At 42.2% G+C, this 24,361-nt stretch overlaps 2 protein-coding genes across 7 annotated transcripts in view; one reads left to right on the plus strand and one right to left on the minus strand.

Moving 5' to 3' along the window:
- LIMS2 (LIM zinc finger domain containing 2) overlaps positions 1-24,361 on the minus strand; it is a 96,139-nt gene that overhangs the window by 16,824 nt on the left and 54,954 nt on the right. For all 6 annotated transcript variants that reach the window (XM_043992445.1, XM_043992444.1, XM_043992448.1 and 3 more), the window contains one exon: positions 545-694. In XM_043992445.1, coding sequence (XP_043848380.1) covers positions 545-694 — 150 coding nt within the window. The remainder of the gene's footprint in view (positions 1-544; positions 695-24,361) is intronic.
- Positions 6,930-23,750, plus strand: GPR17 (G protein-coupled receptor 17). Its single transcript, XM_043992449.1, has 2 exons — positions 6,930-7,266; positions 21,648-23,750. Exon 2 carries the CDS (start codon positions 21,682-21,684, stop codon positions 22,696-22,698), a length of 1,017 nt encoding a protein of 338 aa, XP_043848384.1. The 5' UTR covers positions 6,930-7,266; positions 21,648-21,681; the 3' UTR covers positions 22,699-23,750.

Consider the following 24,361-nt stretch of genomic DNA (forward strand, 5'->3'; position numbering starts at 1 on the left):
AGAGACGACCTCCTTCTGAGACTACAATGACAGCTAACAGGTCAATAAGAAGTTAGACACTGCCTGGCTGAATCTTAACCCTCACCCCCATCCCCACCAGCACCACCAAATCCATCTGGCTACAATGAGATACCTTCTCTATCTGGAATATGGGTCTTCCCAGGAATTGCTTCCTACTGTTTCCTCCAATATTCACTCGGGGGGAGACCGGAATCTCAAACTCTATCCTTTGCTAATTTTTAACATTCCAATTAAATGTTTTGCCATAAAAATATATGCTTTTTGTATTGCCTGATAGCAAAAAAGTTCAGATGATTTCAGAAATTTGGAGAGGACCTTGAGGGAACTCAATTGTACTTATTTCCAAAATACCCCACTTTGACCCCAATAACCTATGGGAACTGCAAAGTAGAGTGGAAAACAGGCTACAGAGAAGTTTAACAAAACCTTATTGATTAAGCCGACTGGTTAGTTCTGCTATTTAGGCCAGAAGGCCCTGACGCCAGCATGTTTGCCAGGTTCCCCCAGATGCCAGTGCACTCACCCACAGTGGGTACAGTTGAAGTGGTCTGGATGGTAAGAATCATTCTTGAACATCAAAGGCTGCTCATCAATAATCAGGTGACACTTCTGGCAGATGTACTTGCCCAGGCCCTTGGCTTTCTCCCGATTGTGACAGGGTCTGCACAGGTGCCTGGGAGAAGATGGAACAGAGGAGCAGAGGACATTAACAGTCACCTCCTTCTCCTGGGGCCCCACCCAAGCCTGTTTATGTCCTTCCTGCCTTCTAGAATGTCCCAGCATGACTGGAGCCCCAACACTTCAGAAATGACCATCATGGTACAAGGGAAAGATGACTGGATTTGAAGCCAGAGGACCTGGCTCACTTCCCGGCCCTGCTGCTTAGCTTGTCGTTTAACCTCTCTAGGTCTTTGCTTCCTTCTCTGTAAAATGAGGGGGTTGGACAATAGGTCCCCCTAACAATTTCCTTTCAGCTCTAAATCTTTGATTCTATTTCAAGCCCTGAAGTCCACGGATTTGAATAATGCCTTTGCTTCCTCAAGGAGCTGGAAGAAGTCCAAACCAAGTACAATCTTTTCTCCTTTCTTTGGAGGCTTGGTAAAGGTGGGATGTGTTTATTCTTCTATAGATATTTCCCATTCCTCGAGATGAGCTTTTTCTTGAAGAAAGCAAACTCAGAACTGGAGACCTATTGACAATGTCTTTATAATTTCAAAAAACCCAATTTTAAGGTATATAAATATACAGAAAGGAAATAGACAAAATGAGAAAAGTAGAAGCAAACATGGAAAGATTAAAAAAACACTTCATTTTTCAAACTATAAGTAGTTCTTGAATGTTGGTTCATTTTTACACCAATTTGAAAAGTCAAATATAAAAATGTTAATTTTAAAACCTCCACACTTATAAAGTTCTTAAAGAACTCTGATGGTCTCAAAATGGTTCCTAACACTATTCAGTGTGAAACAACAGCTGTCTCCCCTGCATGTGGGAGAAAAAATCAGCGTGAACATCTGACAAAATAGTGGTAGTAGTTTAAATTCTGGGTTATTTAACCCTGAGCAATATTTTGCAAAGGGTCCTTCCAGAAATATCCTTAGCCTGCATTTTCCTCTACTGGGCCTGGTTAGACTGTGCCTCCAACTATAATCTTATATACATATATATGTACACACACACACACACACACACACACACACACACACACACACACACAAAGAGTGAATCAGGGCAGTGTGGAGATGCTAAAAAGTATCTGGAGGAATACGAATCTGGGGTGGCCTCTACTGGGATATGGGAATCCTTGAGCCCATACAAATGTGTATATGTGGGGCAGCTAGGTGGCGCAGCAGATAGAGCACCGGCCCTGGAGTCAGGAGTACCTGAGTTCAAATCCAGACTCAGACACTTAACACTTACTATCTGTGTGACCCTGGGCAAGTCACTTAACCCCAAGTGCCTCACTAAAAAAAAAAACAAAACGTGTATATGTGTGTGTGATTGTGGATGTGAGTGTGTTGGTGTGCGTGTGTGTGTGTGTGTGTGTGTGTGTGTGTGTGTGTGTGTGTGTATACACAGAACCTTCCTCACTTCCTACAGACTTACTTCCTAGCATCCAACCACTACAAGTAATATCAGGCAGAAAGGGTGTCCATGAGAAATCGTAAGACTAGTTATGAAATTCCTAAAACATCACCTCCATCATGTCATTCTACTTATCAAGAACCATAATGGTTGACAACAGCCTATCCCAAGGAGTTTAAACTCCTCTACCTACTTTTCAGCAGTTAGGGGCATCTAGGTGGTACAGTGGATATAGCTCTGGACCTGGAGACAGGAAGACCTGAGTTCCAATCTGACCTAAGACACTTACTAATTAGTATGAACCTGGGCAAGTCACTTAACTTTGTCTGCTTCAGTTTTCTCATTTGTAAAATGAGCTAGAGAAGGAAATGGAAAACCACTCTGGTATCTTTGCTAAGAAAATCCCAAGTGGGGTCGCAAGGAGTCAGAAAGAACTGAAATGACTCAACAACATTTATTTTTCAAGGCCTATAACAAGATGGCCCCATCCCACTTAAGCAGCCTCAGCTGCTATCTAGTCTAACCCAAACAATCTAAAACACAGCTTCTTAGTCTGGGGACTATAGAGATACATACTGCTCTAGGTATATCTATAGATATAGACACAGACAAAGATTTCCCATAAGCATATACAAATTTTATATAATTCCTATGTTCCTATATATCCCATTTTATATAATTCCTATATGGATATACAAATTTTTTATATATACAACTCATATATAATCTTATTTTTTGCATTTAAAAACATTAGTCTGGGGGCAGCTAGGTGGTGCAGTGGATAAAGCACTGGCCCTGGATTCAGGAGAGCCTGAGTTCAAATCTGGCCTCAGATACTTGACAGGTACTAGCTATGTGACCCTGGGCAAGTCACTTAACCCTCACTGACCCGCCAAAAAAAAAAACATTAATCTGGAAGAGGACCATAGGCTTCACCAGAATGCCAAAGCCACTGCACCACCTGGTTGCCTCTAGCTGTGAATACTTCTAGCCAGGAAGAGCCCACTACTCCCCAAGGCATCAGTTCTCCCTCTGGATAACTCATTGGGAAGGCATTCCTTATCTCAAACCTAAATTGGCCTTTTTATAACTAATTTGCCTTGTCCCTAGTTCTTCTTCCTGAAGGCCAAGTAGGACAAACCTATTCCCTTTTATATAACAGACTTCAACTGCTTAAAGGTGGCTATCATGCCTCCTTTAAGTTTCCTCCAGGCAAAATATTTTCAGTTACTTCAGATGAATCTCACATGACATCAAGCCAAGGTCTCTCACCTTGTTTACCTTCAACTAGATGCTCTCTAGCTTATTTAATGCCTTTCCTAAAGAGTAGCACCTAGAAGCACACCCAATAATCTATCAACCAATAAACATTTATTAAGGACCTACCATGTGCCAGGCACTGAGCTAAACACTAGAGATATGAAAAAGAGGAAAAAGACAATCCCTGCCATCAAGGAGCTTACAATCTAATGGGGGAAACAACATGCAAACAAATATATACAAAACAAACTATATACAGGTTAAATAGAAAATCATTAACAGAGGGCAGGTACTAGAATTAAGAAGGGTTGGGGTGGGGCAGCTAGTTGGCACAGTGGATAAAGCACCGGCCCTGGATTCAGGGGGACCTGAGTTTAAATCCAGTCTCAGACACTTGACACGTGCTAGCTGTGTGACCCTGGGCAAGTCACTTAACCTCAATTGCGAAGAAGAAGAAGAAGGGTTGGGGAAAGCTTCCCAAAAAGATGGGATCTTAGTTGGGATTTAAAGGAAGCCAGGGAGCTCAGACTTGTGGTAACTAGTGGAGAGCTCTACTGCCTCTCCAATCCTTGTAAATATGTCTTTATTAATGTCGAGCCCTTTTTGGTTCCTATAGCATTCTGTTGACTCACATTCAGCATGCAGTCCACACAGGCCTTCAGCTGCAACTCAAGCTAGTCTCACTCTTGCCTGGACACACCTATTGTAATTGAGTTGTTTCAGTTGTGTCTGATTCTCTGTGGACCCCATTTGGGTTTTTCTTGGCAGAGATATTGGAGTGGTTTGTAATTTCTTTCTCCAACTCATTTTAAAGATGAGGAAACAGAGGCAAACAGGGTTAAGTGACTTGCCCAGCATCACACCACTAGGAAGTGTCTGAGGCCAGATTTGAACTCTGGAAGATGAGTCTTCCTGACTCCAGGCCCAGCGCTCTATCCGACGCTCCTACCATGCAGTTGCAAAGATATTTAATATCTGGTTGGGGTTTTGTAGTGGCAGGCAGCCTGGCATGATGAGAAGCACCTGAAATTTAGAATTGGAAGACTTGCGTTTGGATGCTGGCTCTGCATTAACCTCCTGTGTGATCTTAAGCAAATCGTGTAATCTCTACAAGCCTTAGTTTCCTCATCTGAAAAAATTTAATGATGCAGTTGGGTTAAGTGATACATAAGGTCTACTAGTATGGAAAACAGTGTGATATAATAAAATATCCCTGACTCTGGAGTTGGAAGACCTGGGTCGAAATACTGCCTCACTTACTGCTTGTAAAACCTTGGACAAGTTCCTGGGTCTTAGTTTCCTCCACTATAAATTGAAGCTGTTGGATCAAATGGCCTCTGAGGTTCCTCTCATCTCTATGTCCACAATCCTAATAATGAATTCATGCCCATATTCAACTTCAAACATTTTACCTAAGCAATTCCCTCTACTTGCCTAGTCCCCATACTCCTTTCTTTGCCTGTCCAAACCTAACTATCGGGGCGGCTAGGTGGCACAGTGGATAAAGCACCGGCCCTGAAGTCAGGAGTACCTGAGTTCAAATCTGGCTTCAGACACCTAACACTTACTAGCTGTGTGACCTTGGGCAAGTCATTTAACCCCAATTGCCTCACTAAAAAACCAAAAAAAAAAAAAAAAACCAAACCTAACTATCCTTCAAGGCCCAACTCAAATCCTTTGGTTTCCATAAAGTGCCAACCTTCAATGATTGCTAGCCTTTTCTAAACTCCTATGTATTTATTGTCCCTACCCCACAGTTCAGCCCTTAATCACACAATAATAAGAACAATTATCACATAATTATACAATAATCACATTTGTTCTCTTATTGTTTCATGTATGTATGTCTTTCATCACCAAGCTCTTGCAGACAGGAGCCATTTCACTTGTATTTCCCACACTACCAGGTACATAATAGATGCTCATTAAGTTTTTGTTGTTTTTTTGATGGTTGTTTATAAAATTACAAAAAGTGTCCAGCAGGGGTCACTAGAAGAGGGGCTAAGTGGCTGGCTCCTTGATCTCTTTTAGAAAGAATTTTTCCACCTTCCTGTCTGTGAGCACTTATTTCTAGCATTTCCATGTCCATACTCAGACACCTGAACACCCTCAGCAATATAAATAGAAAAAACTCGAAAGGGCAAAGGAAAACAATTATACTTTCATACTGCTATGGGGTAAGCTAGGAATGAGTGTTTAGTGCTGTTCCCTGGTCCTTATCCCAGATTTGGGGAGAAACCTTTAAAATTTAATTTCCTGTGTTGAAATGTTGGGGGGGGCTGGGTTTGGTTAAGTGTGGAATAATAAAAAAAATTAGTGTTACCATTAGAATAAAGAAGGAAAGAATAATTGAACTAGGTTTGAGTTTAAAATTCTTGTAGGCTTGAAAAGCAATGGAATTAGTTATTTTACTGATTATCTATATGTGTGGCAAGAAAAGGAAGAGAAAGTCTTGGTCAAGAGAGCAACCACAGGGCAGCTAGGTGGCTCAGTGGATAAAGCACTGGCCTTGGATTCAGCAGGACCTGAGTTCAAATCCAGCCTCAGAAACTTGACACTAGCTGTGTGACCTTGGGCAAGTCACTTAACCCTCATTACCCCACAAAAATTTTTTTAAAAGAGAGAGGGGCAGCTAGATGGCGCAGTGGATAAGGCACCGGCCCTGGAGTCAGGAGTACCTGGGTTCAGATCTGGCCTCAGACACTTAACACTTACTAGCCGTGTGACCCTGGGCAAGTCACTTAACCCCAATTGCCTCACCAAAAAAAAAAAAAAAGAAAGAAAAAAGAGAGAGAGAGAGAGCAACAACTAGGTGATTTAGAAAATCATTCTCTCTCTCTCTCTCTCTCTCACACACACACACACACACACACACACACACACTCCAACCACATCTAAAACACTGCCCACTCTCTCCACCCTCCCAAGATGTCAACAGTCAAAGAGAGTTATGACAGAGAAAACCCCGGTGCTCACTTTATGGGTCATCCTATTTCTCTAAAATGGGGACTCCCAGACTGATCCCAAGTTGCCTGTGAGGGGTAGACAGCACCCTATTATTAGGAAGTATGCAGCTGTGCTCATCCCCAGATAAAGGCATCAATTTTACTCAACTATGCTTAACGGAGGCTAATTATACAAGGCAGGACACAAGGACCCTACAGCAACTGTCCTGAAAGAGTCCCCTCTCATCTGGCCACACAAGGGCCCTTCAGCTTTTCCCACTGACTGACTATTATCACCCCCTCCCCATTCACAAACTCTCTTGCTGCCCCATAGACCCCCCTCTATCGCCTGCCAAGTGCGGTCTTAGAAGCACGGACCTGTTGCCATGGTATCCAGCCCCCTTGCCCCCCACTCCCACTATTATGGAATTATCCCATTCTCAAATGTCCTGTTGTGTCTATTAAAACCAGCCAGATTCACCCCTCCAGTCCCATCCCCCAACCTCTCTACCTCTCCTACAATGATCACAGACTCAAGAAAACCCAAGACTAGGGGTTCAGAAAGGATTTGGCGCTGGGGGCACGAAGGGGAGGTGGGGGAACACAGTGGAATATTCATAAATATTAGAAGAGCAGGAGGATCTCCCCTTCTTGACAAGCAGTTCTGTCTTTCATAGAAGGGAATGGGCCCCCTCTCTTCCCTCCCTTGCTCCCTCCCTCCCTGCAGCGTGAAGGAGCTGCTAATACCCAGTCCGGGCTAACTGCCTTCTTTATATACGAGGGCTCCCTCCTCCAACCCTCACTGAGCCTACAGCTGACCCTTCTGCTGCAATTCCCTAAGGACCCTCCGGCTGACTCCACTTTACCCTTCTCCTCTCCCTGACGTGCCGGCATCAGAGAAACATACTGGACCCCATTCCTGAGCCTTTTCCTTCTGCCCTGGGAACTGTGAGAGGTAAGGGGACTAACAAAAAGAGGGAAAACACTACCTCCTGTGCAAAGAAATGAGACTGTCAAAGCCTAAAGAAAGCAAGCAGGGCTGTAAGGGAATGATAAACTATTGATGATATAACAGACCAATTTCCTAAGCAAAACAAAATATAAACTGGTGGGGAAATTCCACTTTAGTGTTATCTCTTCTTTCCCCAATAGGTCCTTTGTATAGTTTAACTCTTGGCTTTCTGAGTCTCAGCCTGACATACCCTAACTATTTCTTGTAAGACTGGTTCTTGGCCAGACTTTTAATTAACAGGCTACCTCACCTCCGGCTCTGACTTTTTTTATCCCTTGGGCTGGCAACAAGCCTAGATGCATTCCACAGATCTAGAGGAACATCTGTGGAAACCTGTGCAGAGTCTTCAGTATTACACATCTCCTTCCTTTAAAATGCAAAAATGAGGTGTTTGGGGAACAAACAAACAGACATCCTTGTCTTCCCCAACCCAGTGATCACTTCAAGAGTGATATCACTGAAGTGTGAAATTCTGAGTTCAGTTAGAGAGTTCCTAGTTAACCTGATTTTGTATCATTTCAAGGCCCTTGTTACAGTCCAACCTCTCATGACTGCTGGTGGCCTTGGAAGGAAACAACTCCCTCAAGAGCCAATTCTTTCATTGCAAAGCCCACCCAAGCAGATGCTCTGCATTTATACAAATGCTTTCAGAAAGTGAAAATATGCCTTCAACCACGACTTTCCTAAGAGCCCTTCTTTATGCCTGAGCAATGCCACAGCAACCACAAGGTGGCTGTCAGGTTCAAGCAGTTTCTCCTGTGACCTTATTTATATTTTCGGCAAATAAAATCATTGCCTTTCGGGATCGGTGTGAACTAGTGATCCAAGCCCTAGAACTGGACCACGGCTCTAATTCCGATCTCCAATTCTTAATTTAGCAGTTTCCTGATCTGGAAATGAAAGTCATAATGTTTACTTATCCTTTAGGGATGTAATTAACTACCTGAGAAATTCACTCCTTCATTATTCATGATTTCCAAGCTATTTGAAATTGGGAAGGAAGCCAGGACAAGGGGATGGAACACTCTACCACATGCAAGGGTCCAATCATTCCTTGGCTGCTTTCCTGGCTCTACCACAGTCAGGCAGAAGAGTGGACCGGATGACCTCTTGAGACCTTTTACAAGTTGTGTAACCCTTGGCATAGGTTTGAGCAAATTAACCTTTCCTTGTCCTGGCTTTTCCAGTCTTTGGAGAAGGAATAATCAATAATATCCAGTTTCTGGACTAACATAAATGCGTTCAGGATAGGAACAAATTCTCATGCTTTCTTTTGGTCATCTCATCTACCAGATTCAAACCTAACCATTTATTTGACAATTGACCATGCTCTGTTTTATACTGTTATTTTTTCACATCTTATCCACCATCACCACCATACCCCATCCTTCTACAGAAGTTCTACTGATATCTTAGCATGGTGGAAAGGTGATCCTATGTTCTTGCAGGCCACAGTCAGTGAAATGCCCACTCTGACAGGTGTTAGACCTGCTTTGAGCATGGGATGCTATGTCTACCACCCAAAGATTAGCCTAGGTCCAGAAAGACTCATTGTCAGAATGCTGACTACCAGGTAGATCTTTCTTTCCTTCTTTTCTTTCTTTCTTTCTTTCTTTCTTTCTTTCTTTCTTTCTTTCTTTCTTTCTTTCTTTCTTTCTTTCTTTCTTTCTTTCTTTCTTTCCTTCCTTCCTTCCTTCCTTCCTTCCTTCCTTCCTTCCTTCCTTCCTTCCTTCCTTCCTTCCTCCCTGCCTCCTTCCCTGAATCCCTTCATTCCTTCCTTCAGCTATTAACAACTCAAAATGGTTCACTACAAAAGCATAAATGGAGGGGAGTACCCACACTGGATCATGGATCTTTGAAACATGTCACCCCTTTTTTAGTTTTATAAAAACATGTTATTAATGCATTTTGTTTTATATCACCTATACTCCAAATATATCCTTTCCTGCTTCTCCCAAAGATCCAGCTCTAATAACAAAGAATAAAAATGAAGAGGAAAAAAAGAAATAATGGCAAAACTAACCAATGTTACATCTAAAAAAAAATCTGACATTTCTATTGTTACAGAACTGTAGTCTTTCTGCCACCTCTGGAAAAAAAGGGAGAGAAGCATGTCTTATTGCCACCTAGATTATAAGCATCTTGAGGACAAGGACTATCTTATAATACCCTCATTACCCAATTGTGGCACAGTAGATATAGCTCTAGACCGGGAGACCTGAGTTCAAATCTTGCCTCAGAAACATACTAGCAGTGGGACTCCAAGCAAGTCACTTAGCCTCTGCCTGCCTCAGTTTCCACTTCTGTAAAATAAGGATAATAATTGCACCTGAGATAATAATAGCAAATGAGATGATATGTTTAACAGTACTTCACAAACCTTAAAACACTGTGTGAGTGCCACACAGCTCCTAAATGCTAACTAATAGTAGTAGTAGTAGTAAGAATAATAATAATAAACATTGATGCGAGCATTAAATAATATATAATCTATTAAACAATTTGCTCTTAGGGCAGTGTAGTATAATGTGGATAGAGAGCTGGCCTCAGTTTCAGGAAGACCTTATTTCAAATACCACTTTGACACATATAGGCCATGTGACCTTTAGTTAAGTGACAACTTTTCATTGTCCCAGGTAATTTTATAAAACTATAAATTAAAGAGTACATACAGAATAGACGGTGTCTCATGGGCATTTCTAATACCAATTTTAAAAACCCACTCAACTCTAGAGATAGGAAACATCTGAAAGCTTTTATGTTGGATTTCAAAGCAGAACAATTAGTAACTAATAAATTTGGAGGCAGGGCTGAGATGGGAAATGATGACATTGGATTATAATGTTGCTTTAAGGCACAGCCTAGAGTGAGCAGCAAGGCCTCTGGGCAATTATTCCCTATTCAGTCGGCTCATTTTTGCAATTTCCCTTTCAGGTGGTACTTTTGTCACATGCATGGCTGCCTCCAAAATATGTGTGCTCCTGGCACTCCCCTGTTCTGACTCTGGGGTCCTTCAAGGGACCCTAACATAAACATTTCTTCCCTAACATAAAGAATGTCTTTTGGCATCTACCAACTCACTATGTGACCTTAGGCAAAATAAATAGTACTCAGTTCCCTCACCTGGCAAAAAAAAAAAAAAAGGAAGATGGTAGAATAGGACCTTGGAGAATACTCAGTCTAAGACACCTGTAATGAGTAGCAGGGCCTTCCTCTGAATTGACCTTCTGATTGCGCATCCGGAGCCTTTCTCTTCTATGCAAATAATGTCTAAAGTTCCTTGGAACGGCAACATTGTATGACTCTATGACTGAGTATAAGCAACGTGCAGAGGAGAGGCAAGTTGTCTGTGACAGGACAGAATTTTTATTTCCTCAAAGCTACTGATACTCTATATAGAACATTGTCCTGCACCGCACAAGTTAAGGTCTGTCTTTGGGCAAAACTGAAGCCGTAGAGAGGGGCAGTTAGGTGGCACAGTGAATAAAACACTGGCCCTAGATTCAGGAGGACTTGAGTTCGAATCTGACCTCTGACACTTGACACTTACTAGCTGTGTGACCCTGGGCAAGTCACTTAACCCTCATTGCCCTGCCAAAAAAAAAAAATTGAAGCTGTAGTTTTATTCCTAGTACCTTTTCACATCTTTTTTTTTGGAGCTGCCCCCACTCCACCCACCCTGACCCCCCATGGGGGGATAGGGCAAGAGGGCAGGAATTTCACCAACATCTACCCTCCTAAAGGCAGTCTGTTCCAAAATGATTCCTCCCTACTTCTCTTCCCATCGAAATTCCCATAGGTTCTGTGTTCTGTTCACCTGTCTTCAAGAAAGCCACATCATTAAAGTAAGTCACACTAAGTCTTAAATGGCTTAATGAATAACTAATCTGGGTGGGTGGGGAGGTGGAAGGAAGGAGTTAAATGTGGTCAGGAACTGAATTTTATGCCTAGAGCCAGTAACATATCAAGTCAAAGAAAAAAATCAGTACGGATGAATTTCAAGTACCCTGGCTGACTAATAAGAGGTAGGGGAGGCAGATATTTGGGGCAGAAGGGTTTTCTTGGCACCTGTAAAATCATACCAGGTAAGGTACCTGCCTTACATACATATAAGTTTACATTTGTCCCACTGATCAGCTACAAGTGCCTTGAGCTATTTTCCCTCTATCACACAGCACTTTCTCTCTCTCTTTTCCTCCTCCTCCTCCTTCTCCTCTTCCTTCCTCCCTCCTTCCCTCTCCCCCTTTTTCTCTGCCATATCAGGATGGGCCAAAGGAGTAGCCTACACTAAGGTACTGCTAAAAAGATGTACTTGCGGATAAAACATCATCATCTATTCCAACGATCAATCACTTTCCTCTCAGTCCAGGCTCTTGGATTACCCATGCCTCTGTTCACCTCTGTTATGACCTATGGGTTTTTACTGCAAACATAAATGTTATAAATAGACCCAGAGATAGGCAAGGCCACAATAAGAAATGCAGAAGTCCTACTCATTTAACCTTCATACATTCACACCCAGGGGCTTTTGTCTTGGTAGTAGATATAAAATGATTAGAGAGGGAGGCTCATACCCAGAATGTGAGGTCCTCCAAGGGGGAATCAGAAAGCTGGGCAATGTCTCAGAGTACAGCCAGATAGTAGTAAGGATCACAAGCTACTTCCTCATCAGAGAACTAATGGAGTCAGCAGCTGGATCACTTCAGGTTAACACGATGGTTTAAAAGCAGAGACTCAGGGGGGCAGGTAGGTGGCACAGTGGATAGAGCACTGGCCCTGGAGTCAGGAGTACCTGACTTCAAATCCAGCCTCAGACACTTAACACTTACTAGCTGTGTGACCCTGGGCAAGTCACTTAACCCCAATTGCCTCACTTAAAAAAAAAAAAAGCAGAGACTCGGGATGTTCCCAGCCCTCTTTTTCTGTTTTCCCAGCTTACTAAAAAGCTTGATTTTTGAGTGACTAGTAGGAAGGAAGTAGTAGGAGTGCAGTAAGTGGTGTGGGGGTGAGTTTGGAAGCTAATCCTCCTTCCCTACTATGTTTATTTTGCTTCTTTAAAGCACAAAGTCAAAATTCAGGAGTGAGTCATTCAGAGAAGGAAGTGCGAGGTTTAGTCTTTCCAGTGGCATCTTTCTGAGTCACTCTTGTCTAGAACTCAGCCCAAAGAGAACTGATCTGTGAGGAAGCCTTATCTCAGCCAGTTCCTTTTTGGGGAAGGTAAGGGAATGCTGTTTTAGGCGGTTTGGATTTTGATGTAGATCCTTGGAACAGGAAGCAAGGTAGTAAGTTCACTGAAAGTATTCGAACACACTGCGGATGACCACCTATTGGGGATGCTGGGGGTGGGGTAGGAGGTTGGCACTAGACTAGGCAGAAGCTTGGACTAGATGACCTCCATAAATTTTTTTCTAATTTTAAGGTCCTCTACAAACCATAGAGATTGCTTAATCCAATCTCAATTTTGTTTTTTTTTGCGGGGCAATTGGGGTTAAGTGACTTGCCCAGGGTCACACAGCTAGTAAGTGTTAAGTGTCTGAGGCTGGATTTGAACTCAGGTACTCCTGAATCCAGGGCCGGTACTCTATCCACTATGCCATCTAGCTGCCCCCAATCTCATTTTGCAGATGAAGAAATTAGCTAGTCTGAAGCATGGCCAAGAGTAAAACTGAGGTCCCCTGGGTCGCAGGGGATACATCATGTTGACTCAATGTGGAATTTTGACAGCTGTTGCCTCAAGCTCCCAGCCTATCAGCTAAAATACTAGCTGGCTATAACTTGTGGAATGAATTTCACTTTCACTGGGAAGGAGCAGGTGATGCTTTCTAATTAGTTCTTAGCATCTCACAGATATATAGATTCTTGAGGTTCTTAAAGACATTGTCAATCACTTGTTGATATAGCCTGTTGTTCAACCCCTAGACAGATTGACTCTTAATGGCTAGAAAGGCAGTTGTCTATCTACCTCTTTTGTGTGTGTGTGTGTGTGTGTGTGTGTGTGTGTGTGTGTGTGTGTGTGGCAATTGGAGTTAAGTGACTTGCCTAGGGTCACACAGCTAGTAAGTGTTAAATGTCTGAGGCTAGATTTGAACTCAGGTCCTCCTGACTCCAGAGTCACCTAGCTGCCCCATCTAACCTCTTTCTTTTGAAAATTTATAGGACAATCTCTTTTTTGCCTTGGACATATTGTTAAAGCTCACTCAGTAAGCATTTAAGTGCCTACTATGCACCAGGCACTGTGCTAAGTGCTATGTAAAGCATTGTTTATATATCAGCTGTTGTTTTTGTTATTTCTGTCATTACAGCTGTGCTACAAGAGCCAATACATGCTTGGGAATGTCCCTAGCCTGAGATCACTGGCCACCACCCCATGTTACTGGTGGGATAGGAAGCTGGGGGGGAGGGCAGGTCTTGTTATCAATACACAAATACAAAAAGATGATCCCATGTATCCTCTATTAAAATAATTCTGTGTGCTCTCTGATTCATCCAAGCAGTCAGTAGGTGGCCAGGCTGTCTCTCAGGCCTCTCAGCTTCCTTCCTCCATGTCCCCATGCTTGTATGTGGTACTGGAGCCCCATATTCTCTCTTCTCTTAATAGCTTCTTCTCCTTTATCTTGATTCATTCCCTGCTGACTTTATAACTTTCTCAAGATTCAGGAAAATGACCACCAAGCTAGAAGGGTCAGGAATTGGGCAGAAAATAATAAAAATCAAAAGAACAACCTTGAGGGCATATGGTGCTTTGCTCAACATGCCAGTTACTCCTTGCCATTAGATACGTTTTGAGTTTTGTAAAAATAAGAGATGTCTATAAAAATGTTTCAGGCTCTCCACTCCCTCCTCCTATCTCCCATGTCTCTCCTTTGCACTGATCACTTTCTAATTGGTATTAATAGTCATCTTTGTTCCTATCTCATCTCCCTATGAGTATGCAAGTCCCCCAAAGGCAGGGACACCTCCATCCCACCAGCACTTAGCATGGGGGCTTGCACACAGTAGGTGCTCAATAAAAGGGTGTTAAACCAAACATTCTTTTATGCTAACTGTCCTTTTGTATCCTCATAATCACAGTTCTACTCAGAATTATATTTCTAAACATTACCATAAACTACAGTAATGTGTTTTTAATGGAAAGCCAGCTGTCCACATGAACATGAGCGATTATTGATGGGACCAAGGACTGTTCCTTCTAGGAATATTCATGCTGAATTAATGAAGCATATGGCAGACCTTCAAAGTGAACCTTTGCTCTCTTTGACTAATGGAAACTGAAAATTGTCAGACCATAAATTTTAAGTGTAATCTTTTTTTTTTTGGCTATAGGGACAAGTGTTCAGAGTACTGGGCTGTGTTCCATGCTGCAAAGAATATGAAGATACAAATAGTATTGGAATGTTTTCTGAAAACAGGAATGATGATAGACGATAGATCATATAGTTAGGTGAATTCTAGACTGATCAGATGACCAGACCCAAAGAGTTGTCATTAATGAATGGGTCCACAGGTTGTAGGGAGGTCTCCAGGACTGAGAGTTCCTCAGGGAATCTGTCCCTGGCCCTGTGCTAGTCAACATTTTTTTTAATCAATGGCTTAGATGAAAACATAAATGTGGGAAGGGGGTAGCTAACACATTGGATGACAGATTCAAAAAGGTCTCTGTAGGCTAGACTAATGGACTGAATCTGATATGTATGATGAAATTGAATCAGGATAAATGTAAAGCTCTTAACTTGGGTTCGAAAAATCAACTTCACAAGGACAGGATTGTGAGGTATTGTTAGACAATAGCACATATGAAAAATCTCTGAGGGTTTTAGTTTAAGTTCAATATGTGTTAACAGCATGACATGGAAGAAGGCTGATATGATCTTATTCTGTAATAGAAAAGTCATATAATGTTCATAATTAAGAAGATGATGGTCCTGCTATATTCTGCCTTAGAGTACTCTATCATATCAGGAATATCGTATTGGCTTTTAGGTATCACCCTTTAAGAAGGAAGATGACAAGCTAGAAAGCATCAGGGAGGTGACTGGAATGATCAGGAAATTGGAAAAGTGTGTCCTGTATGAAAATTGGGGCTGGGGGTGGAGGGACTATGACTGCTGTATTCAAGTATTTGAAGAGCTGTCTGGTGGAAGAGATGCTAGTTCATTCTGTTTAGTTCCAGATGGCAGAGCTAAGAGCCCTGCAAGGATGGTGGAAGAGGGAGATTTCATCCACACCCAAGGATAGCTTTCCTAACAATCAAAGCTATCTCAAAATGAAATGCACTGCTCTCGAAGATAGCAAGCCCCGCACCCCCCTTATGAGAGGTGTTGAGGCTGAAGCTGTCACCCACTGTTAAAGACGTTGTAGATACAATTTCTTTTCAGGTATGATTCGATGACTCCTGTGGTCCCTTCTTACTTGGATTCTGTGGTTCTCCACAAATATAAAGTATTCGTCTAAGGCAAGGGTTCTTAACCTGACATTTATAAACTTGGAAAAAATATCTTGATAACTATCCCAATATGATTGGCTTCCTGTGTAAACCTATGTATTATGTATATATGTGTGTTATATATAAATTATATATATATGTGTGTTATATATAAATTGTATATATAATTTATATATAACATATATATAAATTATATATATATATATATAAATTTTATATATATAAAATAAGGCTGGGGGCAGCTAGGTGGTGCAGTGGATAAAGCACCGGCCCTGGATTCAGGAGGACCTGAGTTCAAATACAGCCTCAGACACTTGACATTTACTAGCTATGTGACCCTGGGCAAGTCACTTAACCCTCATTGCCCCACCAAAACAAAACAAAAAAAAACAACAATAAAATAAGGCTTCACTGGGAGTCCATGACACCAAAAAGGTTAAGGACCCCTGCTCGAGGATCTCTCCCATAATCTCACTTGATCCTCCAAACAATCTCATGAAGTAGCCGTGGCAGGTATTCCTATTTTCATTTTAACCTAAGCCTCTAGAGATTTGTCCTAGATCCCACAAATAGTGAGTGGCCAAGCCAAGGTCCAAGTCATTTCTGACTTGTAGCCCTGGACTTCTTCCCCTACACCATTAGGGCTCTCAGAATGACCTCTGAGACAATGTATAGGAAAGACTATAACTTGGTTATACTCTCTTTGGTGTTTCCTTCTATATCACAACTACCATCTCAGTAATTTGGAAGACTCTTGGAGGAAGTTCACTGGAATTAACTGGAATCTTCCTGGAGATATTATATTACTATCTAATTTACAGCAACACTATACGGATAGTAGCAAACACCTCTTCAGGCAAGACAGAATAATGGACAAATTTCATTCTTGCAAAATGAATGAATAGATAAATAAATACTAGTTGTGTGACCTTGAGCAAATTACTTAATTTCTGCTTGCCTCAGTTTCCTTATCTGTAAAATAAGAGTAACAGTGGCTACCTCCCAGGGTTGTTGTAAAGATCAAAGAAGTTTTTTGTAAGGTACTTAACACAATGGCTGGCACATAGAAGGTATTTTATAAATGCTATTGATGATGACAAAGTTCCCTAAATTTTAGGTTCTCACCTTCACCTCCCAACACTATCATGCTGGACCTTTTTCATCCTATAAGAAAAATTATTTTGAGAGAATTTTCCAGAATGTCAGAATTGAAAGAGATCTTTGAGATCAAGAGGCCAGCCCTCTAATTTTACAGATAATGAAACTGAGGTTAAGTGACTTGCCTAAACTAGGTAGTAGAGCCAGAATTCTAGGTCTTCTGACTCTCAGGGTGAGGGTTCTCTCCACTATTTCATGCTGCCTCCTTCTCTCAGAATCAGATTGAAGCTCTCCCTTGGAAGTGCTTCACCCCTCCTCCACAAATGAATCCCTGTACTCAAAGGAATGATTTCTATCATACTGCCTGTCACCTGCTGCTTTGACAGCAGCCATCAGAGAGACAGGAGATGTGGGAGAAGCAGTGGGAAATCGCACAGAAGAAAGAAGGTTTTTGACAGATTTCATTGTATTTAACATTCTGGCACTAAGTAAGAGTGTTAATGCCACCACTAGCTCTTTTCTCCTTCTGTAAGTGAAGTTGGGAAGGAGTGGAGGGTGGTATTTGGGGAGATACCAGAAGAAGTTGAGAATTTTAACTCAGGACTTAAGAAATACAAATAGATTATTATACCTGGTAACAACTCTGAAATGTTATGACTTCTTGAAAGGAGGGCACAGCTCTTTAAGGCCACCCCATTCCTGCCCACCTTCCACCCCAATTCTGTACAATTCATACTTCGGACACACATGCAACTAACATTACAGGATTCTGCAAGCTCTACTGCCATAGTTTTGGTGATTAAGCACTATATATAAATTGAGTCAGGAAGATTTGGGTTCAGTTTTGGCCTCTGGTGCTTACTGTATGACCCTGAGCAAGTCACTTAACCTCTCCAAGACTCAGTTCTTTCATCTTTAAAATGGGGATAATAGGGGCAGCTAGGTGGCGCTGGATAGAGCGCTGGCTCTGGATTCAGGAGGACCTGAGTTCAAATTTGGCCTCAGACACTTGACACTGACTAGCTGTGTGACCCTGGGCAAGTCACTTAACCCTCATTCCCCTGCAAATAAATATATAGATAGATGAATAAATAAAAAAATAAATGCTAAATAAAATGGGGATAATAAAAGCACCTACCTTCCTGGGTTGTTGTGAGCATCAAATGAAATAATTTTTGTAAAGCACTTAGTAGACACTAACTATATAAATTCTATGTTGTTATTGTTATCTGTAAAATGAGGGGGTTGGACTTGATGACCTAAGGGTCTTTACAGCTTTAGATTTATAATCCTAAAATTGTGCAGAGGCACTGGGGGATTTGAACAAATATTCTGACTCGTATGTATTGCATGATCATTGATGGCACCCTGAACCCTCTCCTATTCTCCCTCTGCACTCTATCTTAGTCATCTTATTAGCTCCCACAGATTCAACTATCATCTCTATGTAGATACCTACATATCCAGCCTTCCCCAGTTTCTCCAAATGCCAATTGGTCATCTCTACCTGGATATTTCATAGTCATTCTCCAGATTCAACATGTGCAAAAATCATTACCTTTCTACCTAAACTTACAGGCACCACCATTCTTTCAGTCACCTAGCTTTGCAATCCTTAACACTCTCTGTTGTTCAGACCTATCCAACTCTTCCTGACCCCATTTAGGGTTTTCTTGGCAGAGTTATTGGAGTGGTTTGCTATTTTCTCCTCCAGCTCATTTTACAGATGAGGAAACAGACAAACAAGGTTAAATGACTTGCCCAGGGTCACACAGCTAGTAAGTGTCTGAGGCCAAATCGAACTCAAGAAAATGAATGTTTCTGACTCCCAGCTCAGTGCTCTATCCATGGACCACTTACCTGTCCCTCCTTAATACTTTACTTTCATTTATCTTTCACATTCAATCAGTTGTAAACTTTATCAAAACACTCTTACATTCAACCCCCCTCAGTCCATCTAATTCAGGCCCTCATCTCCTCTTATCTCATTGCTTATAATAGTTTCCTAATTAATCTTTCTGCCTATAATTTCTCCTCTCTCCAATCCATCTTCCACAGAGATGTTAAATTGACATTTCTAAAGTATGTCTGACCATGTCACCCCCCTGCTCAGGAAGCTCAGTTCTACCTCTAGGACAAAACACAGAACTCTGTGAGTGCCCAGAGGGTAGGGATGAGCTTGTGTGTGTCTATGTGTATAACACACATACAAATGCACATTTATATGTGAATATATGTGTATATATATTTCCTACTACAAGTAGGCTTACATGCTAGCAATGACAATGATGCTATTGATCATGTTCCTTAAACTTTAAGGTCCCACCATCACCTCCCAACACTACCACACTGGACCTTTTTGTCCTATGATAAAAAAAAACACTATTTTGAGAGGATTTCTTTCAGAATATCAGAATTTAAAAGGCTCTCATGAGCCCAACCTCTAAAAGAAATACACATATACATATATACCTATATACATTGTATACATATACATGTACACACACATACATATATACACATATATCACAGAGCCTGGCAGATATTAAGCATTTAATAAATTCTCACTAATTGATTTGTTACTGTGGCTTTAAATGAAGGCCAACTTCAACAAGTTTCTAGAGACATATAATGGTGTTTTGAATCTGCACATACATTATGCAGCTCTAGAAGAGTTGTCATGCAATATCAAGGGAATCCATGAAAAAAGATATAGCCCTTGGGGGGGAAAAACTCCCCAGTTAGGACCTGTTTTCTTTTTGCCATGATTGTCCCAATTCTGACCATCCAAATCTGAACCTTTGAATCCAAGATGGCTTAGAAAGTCACATTGTCTAGTTCCTTCGCGCCCCCCCCCCATTCTAATGTTGGGAGAGGTAGCTGAGGCATGCCAAGCAAAGGATGACAATGAAGGAAACTATGGGTGTAATTCTTGTAAATGGATGAAGTAATGGTGCAGAAAGTGGTCATAGGTGGTGGTTGCAAGAAACATGCCTGGATAAAGAGCTCTTCTGCATCTCTGCCAGTGACTGCCTGGGAGATTCTGTTTGCTCTGGGAGGCTGGAAGGACTGACTGCCTGTCACCTGCTCATTTCTCTAGCAATGGCAGGCTACTAACCTGCCTTCTAAATAAGGACAAGGACAAGGCTTTATCATCATTAAACTGCTTACTGGAAATAATAAAAATATTGTTATCAGTTGGGAAAGCATTTTTATATCCTGATTAGTAGCCGTTAGGGGAGAATTATCACCATTCTTCTAATAAACTGAGAAAATAGTGTATGAAAACGGTTTTTAGTTGGCAAAAAACCCCAATAGTATTCCTGCTATTTATATGTCACTTTAAGTTTTTCCAAAGTCTTTAATATATTATCTCATTCTATCCTCACAATGACCCCATGAAGTAAATACTACAGGGCTTTATGATGCCCATTTTACACATGAGGAAACTAAAGTTGAGGGAGATTACATGACTTGTCCAAAGTCACACAGCTGGTAAGTGTAGGAGGTAGAATTCTTGCCCAAGTCTTTTCTTACTTCTACTGCAATACTCTAGCCTCAATACCAGGGAAGAGCCTAAAGAATCAATTTGCTAATAGTAATGCCAGGCTTACCTAATATTATTAGCATAAACATCCTGGTTAGCTATTTGTTGTTGTTTAGTAGTGTCCAATTGTTCATAACCCCAAGGACCATAGCGTACCAATGCTGTCCATGGGGTTCTACTGGCAAAGCTACTGGAGTGGTTTGCCATTTCCTTCTCCTGTGGATTAAGGCAAATAGGGTTAAGTGACTTGACCAAGGTCACACAACTACTAAATACCTGAGGACAAATTTGAATTCAGGCCTTCCTGACTCTAGGTCCAGTGCTCTATCTACTGGACAATCTAGCTACCTAGTTAACTATAACAGATATTAAATTCCCAAATAACACCACCCAGATTTCTTCCAGTAGTTCCAAAGGAACTTTTGTTGACAATGAGCTCTGTGGAGAACGAGTAAAATCTGGTATGTAGTCAGAAAAACATAGAAACTGGGAAAATTTGTCTTAAGTAGATCCTTTGACCTAAATGAATAAAAAGGAAGAAGAAAAAAGAGCTTAGACTATGTTTGATGAAGACTTTCTTTCTTTCTTTCTTCCTTTCTTTCTTCCCTTCCTCTTTTCATCTTCCCAGGGGGTATATAGGCTGTATAGTAAAATATATGAACTCAGCATTCTTGACTCCTGAGCCCAGGCTCACCATGATTAAGTGGTTGGCCATTTGTAAGGCTGTGAGCCAAACACTGCCCTTTCTTTCCACACATGCTACACCACCCCAATTCAGTCTAAAGCAGAGGTCCTAAATGCAGCATTGTGCATGAGAATTTCAGTAACAAAAGACTCTTGTGACACCCAAACAAATTTGTCTGGGCATCAATAAGCCTCATTAAAGAGGTAATTGCAGCAGTGGAATTGTTTATCTAATTAATGTTCCAGAACTAACAGAGGCAGCCCCAAAGATACTCAGCATTGCACTAAGCCCATGGAAGGAGGTTTGCCCTCTCTAGGAACCACTCCATAAATCTCAAGAGCTGACCTCGAATTTTTAATTCATTTGATTTCTTTTTTAATGTATCTTTTGACTTCTGGGGATTTCCTGAATTTCATCATGGTTGTCTAAAAGGCCAAACTCTGGGACCCACAAACCTTTTCATCCTAAATTTAGACCCTCACTTGTGCCAGACAAAGAGGACATCTGGCTTTGTCGGCTCCTTTGTCATCTGATCCTCTGATTCTTTTCAGGATCTTTCTTTGGGCTAACAACTTGAACTGAAGAATGAAAAGTCTGGTGGTGGATCCCTCAAATCAATTCAACGCTTCCCTGGATGCTTTTGAGCAATGTGGCAAAGAAACACCCTTGGAAAATGTTCTTTTTGCCTCCTTCTATCTTCTGGATTTCATCCTGGCCTTTGTTGGCAATACTCTTGCCCTCTGGCTCTTTATCCGGGACCAAAAATCGGGCACTCCAGCCAACGTTTTTCTGATGCATCTTGCTGTGGCCGATTTGTCCTTTGTGCTGGTGCTTCCCACCCGACTTGTTTATCATTTTTCTGGAAACCACTGGCCATTTGGGGAAATCCCATGCCGTCTTACCGGGTTCCTCTTCTACCTCAACATGTACGCCAGCATCTACTTCCTCACATGCATCAGCGTTGACCGCTTCCTCGCCATCGTGCACCCCATCAAGTCCATCAAACTGCGCAGGCCTCTCTACGCCCACCTAACCTGCGCCTTCCTCTGGGCGGTGGTGGCCGTGGCCATGGCCCCGCTGCTGGTCAGTGCGCAGACAGTGGAGGTGAACAACACGACCGTCTGCCTGCAGCTCTACCGGGAGAAAGCCTCCAGGAACGCTCTCGTGTCCTTGGCTGTGGCCTTTACCTTCCCCTTCATCACCACCGTCACCTGCTACTTGCTGATCATTCGGAGTTTACGCAGCGGCCACCGGGTAGAGAAACACCTCAAGGACAAAGCCATCAAGATGATCATCATGGTGCTCATGATCTTCCTGGTGTGCTTCGTGCCCTACCATGTCAACCGATACATCTACGTACTCCGGTACGACGGCACCCGGGCCTCCTGTGAGGCCCAGAGGCTCCTGGCCCTCAGTAACCGCATCACATCCTGCCTCACCAGCCTCAATGGTGCCCTGGACCCCGTCATGTATTTTTTTGTGGCTGAGAAGTTTCGGGATGCTTTATGTAATTTGCTCTGTGGCAAAAGGGCAATGACCCTGCCCCCGAGTTTCGAGGGAAAGACAAATGAGAGTTCCCTAAGCGCTAAGTCTGAACTGTGAAAGAGATACCCAGACAGAAGCTGTGGCCTCTCTGTGCTGGGTACGTGTATCTCAGCAGCAGACCTGCTGCCTGTGCCTTCCGTTGGACAGCACATCTCCCACCATCAAAGTAGAAGAATCCAGCTTCTTCCACATAGACTCGGGCAACCAGCCACTTACTGAGCAAACAGACTCAAATATGGGTGGACCACTAATAACCCACGGAGACACCTGAACCGATGCTTCACCTGTTGCTCAGTTTCTAACAAGTTCTTACATTTCTGAAAAGCAAGGACTAACATGTGATCAAACCAAGACTCCTCCCTGCTCAGCAGAAAGATTTTCAGCTATGCTCACTTACTGTTACTAGATACCCTAATGATCTCAGCCTAGATAGAGGGGGGAGGGACATGAAAATTAGAGAACAATGAAAGTCTTTCTCTTAGCTCAATGCTGACCACTAAGCTACTGACCTCCTATTATGGTAAGGCAAGAGTGGGGGAGGCTACTCCCCAAAGAGTCCAAGAAAATGATCTGAAAATTGCTTGAGTGAAAGAGAGAATTTCTTTAAACGTCTCCTTTGATGTTTGGGGGAATGAGGATGGGGGAGGAGAGGGCAGTGGGGAGAGAGGGAAGAAACACTATAGTGTTCACATTGTCAGGTCCTTGGCTATAGACATCACCAGCTTAGTTCAGTTAACAGTGATGTGGACTCTATTTGGCTGATTACAACTGGACTGGAGAGACAAAGTCAAGCTGGTCTCCAAATAACATCTTACATGTGCAGCCTAAACCAACAGGAGTCAACTTTGAACTTTGCTCCAGAGATTTCCTAATCTAAATTTTTTTTAAAGCTCCTAAAAATTCTTCTTTTTAAAACTTGTTCTGTGAACCTGGCTAAGTCACTTAACCCTCATTGCCCCACAAAAACAAAAACAAAAACAAACATACAAAAAAAACCCCTTGTTCTGACAATCTCTTTACACTTTCTCAACATGTGTCCTGTACCTCATGTCCGAGGGCCTGCAGCTGGCCTGACCATCTTGCTGGAGACATGAGCAGGGGAGCAAAACCATGGCATGGATCATCTTAAATAAGATGCATACTCACTTCCGTTTGACTTCAAGGACATGAAATCCATGGGTTCTATCAACAAAACCAAGCAACCCTCTTCATCATGCCACCTTCCAGCCCTCGGTGATCCCCAAATGAACCCAAGGGGGTCTGTGCACCCTCCACAGTCTGTCCTACCTGTCAAGTTCACCACTATCCCCCCTTGCCTTCCGTCTGTACAGTGATCTTCGTTTCTCTCCACCTGTATATGCTGATTATAAATCTGCCTAGTTTTTAAAGTGTGAAGCTGTTTCATGCTCTTGCAATACAATTTCTCTCTTCCCTTTACTAGCTACCAGGAAATCTCCTTTGCCCTTCTATGCCTTCAACCAGTGGCCTTCTCATCTCAGTTTTCTTCTTAATAGTTCGAGCCACCACGGTTTCCCAATCCAAAGTGTGGCATTTTCCTAAGGCCAAGCCACTGCTCTCATCTGCTTTTCCTTCCCATCACACTAATAATACTCGACTCCACTCCATGTACTCTTTGAACCAGTGACACTGGCCTCCTGGGTATTCCACAAACAAGACCCACCATCTTTAATCCAGGCATTTTCTCTGGCTGCTCCCATGC

The sequence above is a fragment of the Dromiciops gliroides genome, chromosome 3 (genome assembly GCF_019393635.1).
Source record: "Dromiciops gliroides isolate mDroGli1 chromosome 3, mDroGli1.pri, whole genome shotgun sequence".
Classification (NCBI taxonomy): Eukaryota; Metazoa; Chordata; class Mammalia; order Microbiotheria; family Microbiotheriidae; genus Dromiciops; species Dromiciops gliroides.

Coding starts and splice junctions, on each gene's coding strand:
- GPR17 (XM_043992449.1), top strand. CDS start 21,682: ATGAAAAGTCTGGTGGTGGATCCCTCAAATCAATTCAACGCTTCCCTG.